The 10,433-nt window shown below is 37.6% G+C and overlaps 1 protein-coding gene across 1 annotated transcript in view; it reads left to right on the top strand.

Moving 5' to 3' along the window:
* The window catches only part of LOC126176863 (proton-coupled amino acid transporter-like protein CG1139), a 112,834-nt gene extending 103,174 nt beyond the window's left edge, over positions 1-9,660 (top strand). The window contains exon 10 of the mRNA XM_049924054.1: positions 8,229-9,660. Coding sequence (XP_049780011.1) covers positions 8,229-8,470 — 242 coding nt within the window. The 3' untranslated portion in view covers positions 8,471-9,660. The remainder of the gene's footprint in view (positions 1-8,228) is intronic.
* The last annotated feature ends 773 nt before the right edge of the window (positions 9,661-10,433 follow it).

The raw sequence follows: 10,433 nt of genomic DNA on the forward strand, positions 1-10,433 counted from the left end.
CGGTGTGCGGGACCGTAGCCCAGCTTCATGGAGACGGTTGCGAATGGTCCTCGCCAATACCCCAGGAGCAACAGTGTCCCTAATTTGCTGGGAAGTGGCGGTGTGGTCCCCTACGGCACTGCATAGGATCCTACGGTCTTGGCGTGCATCCGTGCGTTGCTGCGGTCCGGTCCCAGGTCGACGGGCACGTGCACCTTCTGCCGACCACTGGCGACAACATCGATGTACTGTGGAGACCTCACATCCCACGTGTTGAGCAATTCGGCGGTACGTCCACCCGGCCTCCCGCATACCCACTATACGCCCTCGCTCAAAGTCCGTCAACTGCACATACGGTTCACGTCCACGCTGTCGTGGCATGCTACCAGTGTTAAAGACGGCGATGGAGCTCCGTATGCCACGGCAAACTGGCTGACACTGACGGCGGCGGTGCACCAATGCTGCACAGCTAGCGCCATTTGACGGCCAACACCGCGGTTCCTGGTGTGTCCGCTGTGCCGCGCGTGTGATCATTGCTTGTACAGCCCTCTCGCAGTGTCCGGAGCAAGTATGGTGGGTCTGACACACCGGTGTCAATGTGTTCTTTTTTCCATTTCCAGGAGTGTATATATATGGTTATAATAGAAGGAAACATTCCACGTAGGAAAAATATACCTAAAAACAAAGATGATGTGACCCACCAAATGAAAGCGCTGGCAGGTCGACAGACACACAAAAACGAACACAAACACATATTTAAAGACCAAATATGTCTGCTTGTGTCTGTATATGTGCGGATGGATGTGTGTGTGTGTGCGAGTGTGTACCCGTCCCTTTTTCCCCCTAGGGTGGGTCTTTCCGCTCCCGGGACTGGAGTGACTCCTTGCCCTCTCCCTTGAGGCCCACATCCTTTCGTCTTTCCCTCTCCTTCCCTCTTTCCTGGTGGGGTGGCAGTTTGTTGCGAGGGCTTGAATTTTGTGTGTGTGTTTGTGTTCGTTTTTGTGTGTCTGTCGACCCGCCAGCGCTTTCATTTGGTGGGTCACATCATCTTTGTTTTTAGGTATGTGTATGTTTGTGTGTCTGTCGACCTGCCACCACTTTCATTTGGTAAGTCACATCATCTTTGTTTTTAGGTGTATATATATATATATATATATATATATATATATATATATATATATATGAATATAATAGAGGGAAACATTCCACGTGGGAAAAAAAAAATATATTTAAAAAGAAAGATGATGAGACTTACCAAACAAAAGCGCTGGCAGGTCGATAGACACACAAACAAACACAAACATACACACAAAATTCTAGCTTTCGCAACCAACGGTTGCCTCGTCAGGAAAGAGGGAAGGAGAAGGAAAGACAAAAGGATATGGGTTTTAAGGGAGAGGGTAAGGAGTCATTCCAATCCCGGGAGCGGAAAGACTTACCTTAGGGGGAAAAAAGGACAGGTATACACTTGCACACACACACACACATATCCATCCACACATACACAGACACAAGCAGACATTTGTAAAGGCCAAATTTACAAATGTCTGCTTGTGTCTGTGTATGTGTGGATGGATAAGTGTGTGTGTGCAAGTGTATACCTGTCCTTTTTTCCCCCTAAGGTAAGTCTTTCCGCTCCCGGGACTGGAATGACTCCTTACCCTCTCCCTTAAAACCCATATCCTTTTGTGTATATATATATATATATATATATATATATATATATATATATATATATATATATATATATATATTTTATAGAGGGAAACATTCCATGTGGAAAAAATATATCTAAAAAGGAAGATGATGCGACTTACCAAACAAAAGCGCTGGCAGGTCGATAGACACACAAACATACACACAAAATTCAAGCTTTCACAACAAACGGTTGCTTCGTCAGGAAAGAGGGAAGGAGAGGGAAAGACGAAAGGATGTGGGTTTTAAGGGAGAGGGTAAGGAGTCATTCCAATTCCGGGAGCGGAAAGACTTACCTTAGGGGGAAAAAATGACAGGTATACACTTGCACACACACACATATCCATCCACACATACACAGACACAAGCAGACATTTGTAAAGGCCAAATTTACAAATGTCTGCTTGTGTCTGTGTATGTGTGGATGGATAAGTGTGTGTGTGCAAGTGTATACCTGTCCTTTTTTCCCCCTAAGGTAAGTCTTTCCGCTCCCGGGACTGGAATGACTCCTTGCCCTCTCCTTTAAAACCCATATCCTTTTGTCTTTCCTTCTCCTTCCCTCTTTCCTGACGAGGCAACCGTTGGTTGCGAAAGCCAGAATTTTGTGTGTATGTTTGTGTTTGTTTGTGTGTCTATCGACCTGCCAGCGCTTTTGTTTGGTAAGTCTCATCATCTATATATATATATAAATATAATAGAGGGAAACATTCCACGTGGGAAATATATATATATATATATATATATATATATATATATATATATATATATATATATATATATATATATATATATATATATATATATATATATATAAAATAGAGGGAAACATTCCATGTGGAAAAAATATATCTAAAAAGAAAGATGATGTGACTTACCAAACAAAAGCGCTGGCAGGTCGATAGACACACAAACATACACACAAAATTCTAGCTTTCGCAACAAACGGTTGCTTCGTCAGGAAAGAGGGAAGGAGAGGGAAAGACGAAAGGATGTGGGTTTTAAGGGAGAGGGTAAGGAGTCATTCCAATCCCGGGAGCGGAAAGACTTACCTTAGGGGGGAAAAAAGGACAGGTATACACTCGCACACACACACATATCCATCCACATATACACAGACACAAGCAGACATTTGTAAACGCATATATATATATATATATATATATATATATATATATATATATATATATCAGGGTGCTCCACAAGGCTCCATATTAGGTCCAGTCCTATTTCTCTTCTATGTTAACGACTTACCATAAAATATCAGCTCCCCATCAGTTCTGTTTGCAGATGATACTTCTGTCTTAGTTGGAGATCAGAATTCAAAAACAATTCAGAGCCCTCAGTACCTTAGAAACTTGGTTTCAGCCAAATGAGTTGAATCTAAACATATCTAAGACACACATGATGCAGTTCAAAACCAAACATTCACAATATGAGCAGATTAAGATTGTACACAACAACCAAGATATAGAAGAGGTTGACTCATCAAATTCTTTGGTTTAAATGTAGGTAAAAATTTGAGCTGGCAGGCACACACTGAATACCTACCAAACAAATTGAGCAGCTTTGCATTTGCAATGCAAATATTATCAACTACAACTGACAGGGACAATGAAAAGTAGCATATACAAGCTACTTCGAATCTATTATTAGGTATGGTATTGTTTTTTGGGGTAACTTGACATAGTGTGGATACTAAAAATACAGAAAAGAATCATTCGAAATATGTGCACTGAAGATCACAAAGAACCATGTCGATCATCATCTAGAATACTTAAATTAACTCTGCCACCCTTATACATATATGAGATTTGATATTTCTGTACAATAGACATGAATTATTTGAAGGAAACCTTTTGTCCATTCACATGATACTAGAAACAAAGAAAATTTTATGACCAGGTACGTCTTTTTATTTTATTTTTTTGTTTATTTATTTGGCCCTGCTGATTACACATTATACAGCCAGTGTACAAGTAATATAGAACAAGTCAATTGATGCAATTACAGTAGTACATTAATATTTATACATCACATTGCACAGACATTGGTTTATTTTACACGAACAATTACTTGCATGCAGTATTAAAGCCTGCATTATGCCAAAAAAGTTTAAGTGATTGTTTAAAATAGTAGAATAAGTGACAGTGCATATTTTTATGCTACTGACATATATAAAGAAGTAAATTTTCTTCATGGTCATGGTTTGAATGAATACAAATTTTAACTGCATTCCTTAAGAAGAGGTTTAAGTGAATGCTCAAGAGAGTGGGATACATGGGAGTTCACATTTTCTCATAATGAAACAGATAAATTTACATTTTATCACCACAATTTCAGTTAAACTGCAATTAACAGCATCACACTTTATCTTTAAGGGAGTGCTTTTCTTAGGCAGTTTCCCCCACTCTTGTACATCATAACTCTAAGTATTCATTCATTTTATAGAAAGTTTGTTCGATGAGAAATAATTTTAGTTTCCTTTTGAAAACCTGTATATTATTTATTTCCTTTTTTATATTGATGGGGAGCTTATTGAAGACCTTTATACCTGTCTCAGTAACTCCCCTATGTACTTTAGTGTGAGATGCAGAGCCTTGATGAAAATTTTTCACCTGTCTTGTGTCATGCTTGTGGATGTCACAATTTTTCTGAAACAGTTCCCTGTTGGTGGCTACAAATAACATCAGTGAGTATATATACTGACCTGTGATGGTAAGTATCCTGAGAGATTTGAAGAGACCTCTGCAAGATGTCGCATTAGGGACCCCACATATTAGCCTCACTGCTCATTTTTGTATTCTGAAGACTTTTTCAACACCTGCAGCATTTCCCCAGAAGATTATGCCATAGGAGAGAACAGAATGGAAAATTGCAAAGTATGACAGCAACATTATTTCTCTGTCTACTAACTGATGGAGAGCTCTTAGTGCAAAGCATGATGAGCTAAGTTTCTTGACCAGCTGATCAATTTGTTCTTTCCTGGCCTCAATATATGGAAATGAAAATTTTTGTAATGAATTAAAAGGGAACAAGTTGGTGCAGATGAATTTAGGTTCACTTAAAAGAAAGCTATATGAGGTACTGACAATGAAGTGTTATTACTCAGTGGATGAATTCATGCAGGACAAACTGGAAATTTGAGCTGGATAAAATGTTATATATATTCCAAAAAATATCCTTATAGTGTTATTATTTATTGTAGTACTATTATTTATTAATGTAAAATAATTGTAACTGTATTACAAATGGATTGCAAATGTACGTCATGCGATGATTAAAACGCAATTCATAGTTCACCAAAACTAATTTAAAAAGGATTGTGTCATAGAATATGCCATTTTGAAATTGATTAATCATATCATATTAATTTTAAGTGATAAAATGCTGTCTGTGAATTTTTAACAGCATTTTATCACACAATTAACAGTTTTCTCCTAGAACAGCTGAAATATTATTATATCAGGGAGCTTGCTGATAATCAGATTTTATGCATATAACTTAATGGATGTAGAGTGTAGCATTAAGGAACTTAGGTCATGGACACAACAAAACAATGTCTTCAGTATGGGGGAATAATCACTACAGGTGTACCAGAGAGAGTGTTGTTATTGTTATATTTGAGCTTTACTGAACTGGGATGAAACATAATATATCCATTTCTCTACTATACATGGCTAGACCACTCATCATTATAAGAACCACATGAGTGTAAATAAATGAATGAATGAAACAGAATATTCCAAATTATAGGGTGTTTATAGTTGTTGAGAGTTGTCTCACATATTGACAATTCTGCCACTGTTTAGTTGTATTGAAAACACTAATATACATATTATTTAACACTTTATTACAACACTCCATGTGAAAAGGGCCTCAGACATTTCAATGATATACAACAAATAGTTATGCGCATGGCACAAGCAAAGGTAAACATTCATATAAAAAGAGAAGAAAAAAAAACAGGCCATACAAAAGATTGTGGCTCACAGTAGATTCAACAAGAGTACAGATACTCATTTATGTTCTTTGACTAAGCTCCACAATATTGATAAGAGAGTGAACCATAAGTCATGTGGTACAAATATTGTTAAACATCTAAACTCTACAACTTTTTCCTGATACTAAATATTAGATTTTGAAACTGAAAATGTTAAAGTTGACATACCTTTCCTATGTCTTATGGCTTCATATTTTGGGGTAGTCTATCACTGAGGAAGAAAGTTGTGTGTTGCACAGGATAATATGTGGTGTCCACACTAAAACCTCTTGTAAACAACTCTTCAAGCAGTTGGGCTTGCTGACGACAGCCACCCACTGCATTTATTCCCTTATGATGTCTGTTGTCAACAATTAATCACAACTGAAAAACAAAACAATGAGAGAATGCAACACTGATCCATGGAACATGCAAAAACTAAATTGTACTACGCTAGCTTGACTCATTCTACACCCCACAAGACTTCCCTTCATTATGAAATTTGTGGAACACAATTTATGGATTAATGAATGAATTAATCAGTTAATGATGAATGATGTTTACGGGAAAACTGAATTCCTATGACGAATCATTCCAAATACACTGCCAGAAAAAATTAGTACACCCTTTTAGAGGTTTCCAGTTTACTCATGATCTACTGTTGCAACAGTTCTTGTGGAGTACATGAAGTGATTACATTTACAAATTAAAAGCACGTGCAGTGCTGAGGTACCAGGTGTCGACCCTCGCTGAAATGTCCATATTGGTACATGGTGTAGACCTCCATGGGTGGCAATGCAGGCTCTGTCTCTGGCATCTGGAGGTTGTATTAGCCAGGGAAGTTGCTGCACTTCTCGCAGAGCATATTGATTTTCATGAGCAGTGTGTTGGCAAGCATTATCCTGTTGGAACAACACATCACCTTGCTGTTGCAACAATGGCAAAACAATGCATCTGACAACATTCTGCACATACCAAGCACTGGTTAGTGTACCCTCCAGAAAAATGAAAGGTGAATAAGAGTTGTAGCTTGTCACACCTCAGACTATAAGGACAAATACAGTCTGCAAGACAGCACTCACCGTGTCTATGTCATTGTGCAACAATCATCACTTGCATGCAGGCAGAATTTGCTTTCATCACTGAAAATCATGGTACACCATTCCTTATTCCAAGTAATCCTCTGACAGCAAAAGCTGAGCTGTGAATGTCGATGCTGTGACATGAGTGGAAGACAGGCTAGAGGTGTGTGTGTGTGTGTGTGTGTGTGTGTGTGTGTGTGTGTGTGTGTTTGTGTCTGTAGTTCCACTTGTAATAACTGGTTCACAACAGTTCATGTTGACACATCAAGACTCACAAGCCCTCTCATCTGTGTTATGTGGCTGTACAATCTGCCGCTGCTGCCCTGACAACAACAATCCTGGCAGGCATCTGTGCTGCATCAATGCCCAGAACCTCATCTACAAGTGTGAGAACGTTCATGTGACCACTAATACCAGCATCATTGCATGACTGATACAGCTCATCCAACTTGTGTGACAATTCTCTGGAAGGACCAATCCACCACTCAAAAGGCCACAGTTTGGCCCTTTCAAATTCACTCATTTTGCTGTAGGAAGCATTAGTGCATCTCCATGGCATGGTTGCCTGCTTGCTTCACACTTTAGCATCACACTGAGTCTTCTGGCTGTGAGCATTCCCTCTTGAAGGGTAGACACAAGTGGAGCTCTGGTAGCTATGCCACTACTCTGTCTGATGGCTGACAATGTTGAAACCATTATCAGTACATCTACTCTCTCCCAGGTGGCATATGCCATCATCAGATCAAAATCAAGTTCATCATTCAAAGTGTATTATTTTTTTCTGGGAGTGTATTTGACTATCATAAAACACAATACTGGGAATAAAAAGCTTCTATTTTGGCAGGCAAGTATTTTGCCACATTCATATGAAGTCACACTGCCAAAAATATTGTGCTTGAACAGTTTACAACTAGATAAAAAAGAAAACGTTTGTTTCCTAGGTGGTAGTAAGGTGAAAGGCTCTCCACAAATCAGTGTTGGAACCAGTGACTCCCTGAAATAGCTCTTACTTTGTCTGAAAAAGAGTTAAAATGGTGTATTGTTAAATTTAAATAGAAAAGTCATTCAGGATATTTGATCAAAGGAGACAACTATAGTTTCCCTATTGTTCTGTCTTGCTGTCTTTCTCCTAGTCTAACATCCTAGTTGGTTTCCCTGCCATTTGCTATTACCTTTTTCTAGCTTTTGAAAGAAAGTGCTCATGTTATTATTATTATTTTTTCTATATATGTCTGCACCAACTTATAAGTAGAAGTTTATTAGGTTATAGATTTTTTTACCTGATTGATTTATTTTATGTAGCGGTGAACACTAATCAAGATTTATCCTCTTAGAGAAAATCTGCAGGAGTTTCATGAAGGAAAACAATTTGTCCTCATGTCAGCAAAGAAGATTTACATTCAAGTCATTATTAATATTACTGGTACCTAAAATAAATATTTCTATAATATACTGAAATAAAATAACAATCTTTTACATTTACTCTATTGCAGTGGGCGTGGCAGCTGCAGTGCCAAACATAGGCCCTTTCATCTCACTAGTTGGAGCTGTCAGTTTGTCTACTATGGGCATCATATTCCCTGCAATTATTGAACTGGCTACATTCTGGGACTCACCTGGTCTTGGTACTTGTTACTGGCACCTCTGGAAAAATATTTTAATTATTATGTTTGGTGTGCTTGGCTTTGCCACTGGCACATGGTCAAGTCTGAGAGAGATTATTGAACAAACATAAACTAATGAGACATTACGAAAAGAATTTTCAGGGTGTCTGCTCATGCACTCTGCATACATCTGTAAAATTTTGGAAGAGTAATCTCAGAAAAAAGAATACAGATACAGATATTCTTTGTTACACAAGCTGGTAACTATAAAATCCTTATGTTAAAATGGCCCACATGTAGTATTAATTTATTTTCGATACACGATTATGTGGCAATCAGTTCCAACAAAAGCTGGATGGAACATAATACATTAATATGGCTACCAGCCAGTATAACATTGGTTGGTCACATCTTATCTTAAATATGTGCTAGTGTGCAATGTTTATCATCATAACATTTACTGCTATGTCATTTGTGTGAGGCACAGGCATAATTGCAACATTCTCACAGTTTGTGCATCGTGATCATATGATAAATATCTCTGTGGCCTTAAATCTGGTTAAGAATGGCAACTGCCTGTACAATTTTCTGTTGCCTATAATTGGTGACACAATTTGATAAGTAACAAAAACTGTGTTAGTTATTCGGAATAAGCCAGGAGTTCCTAATATGTGATTAAAATAGTTAAGAAATATATACAGTTTAATTTCTCACATGTATCAAGCAGCACTGAGATGCACTGTACACATAAAAGTATTGTCTGTGTATTAGTAAAGGAACACTAAACTTGTTGTTGTTTTCCTCTTCTATTGCTACCTAAGAGCTAAATTCTATTAATGTAATAACACCATAACATAAGAAAAATTTTGCTCTTAGTTACTGTATTCTTATCATTCAGTTGTAGCTTTTATGCAAATATGAGGAGTGTTCTTGTGTAGCAGATATCTGACTAGACATTTACTTGCATGTGTGTATTTTACACTTTCATGAAAGAAACACTTGAGCACTGAATCATGTTCAGTAAATATTTTTCCATACTGTAAGGAAATTTTGTAAAATTTGTAAACTGCATAAAGTTATCAGTGACTGTATCACCAACTGAAACAGCAATGACATCCACAATTAACGTGGTTTTCTTTTAACCTACTGTTAATGTGATTGTGATATATGTGATAATTGCTTGAAGGATGAAAATACACATTATTTGTTGAAATGTGTCATGTCAGTCATGAACTTAAATGAAGAACTTACAGAAAATGTATTTGATCATGTAATATGTGTATAATGTAAAGTAAAATGCTATTTATTTGTTTCATGAGCTTCACAGTGAGATTCTCTGTAATTGTTAAAAATATAATTCATTCATTCTTTTAAAAATTGGTGTGTTGGGTGTTGCTGTTATTGTAGTCTTCAGTCTGAAGACTGGTTTGATGTAGCTCTCGATGCTGCTCTATCCCATGTATGCCCCTTCATCTCTGAATAACTACTCCAGCCTAGAGCCTGTTTGCTGTATTTATCTCTTGGTCTCCCTTTACAATTTTTACCTCCCACACTTCCCTCCAGTACTAAGATAGTGATCTCTTTATGACTCAGAATGCGTCCTAACAACCAACCCTTCTTTTAGTTATTCAGTAACTCTTCATTAATTATGGAATCTACCCATCTAATCTTCTGCATTCTTCTGTATCACCACATTTTAAAAGCCCCTATTCTCATCTTGTCTAAACTGCTTATCGTCCAAGTTTCCCTTCCATATATGACTGCACTCCAGACACACAACTTTAGAAAAGACTTCCTAACACTTACTTTCATACTCAGTGTTACTAAATCCCTCTTCTTCACAAGTGATTTTCTTGCCATTGTCATTCTACATTTTGTACCCTCTCTACTTCAACCATCATCAATTATTTTACTGCCAAATAGCAAAACTTAGCTAATACTTTTACTATCTCATTTCCTAATCTAATTCTCTCAGCATCTCCTGATTTCATTTGAGCATGTTCCATTGCCCATGTTTTGTTTTTATTAACATTGTCTTATATCCTCCTTTCAAGACATCTTTCAAGACCCCTTTGCTGTCTCTGGCAGCATTAA

The sequence above is a fragment of the Schistocerca cancellata genome, chromosome 3, assembly GCF_023864275.1.
Source record: "Schistocerca cancellata isolate TAMUIC-IGC-003103 chromosome 3, iqSchCanc2.1, whole genome shotgun sequence".
Classification (NCBI taxonomy): domain Eukaryota; kingdom Metazoa; phylum Arthropoda; class Insecta; order Orthoptera; family Acrididae; genus Schistocerca; species Schistocerca cancellata.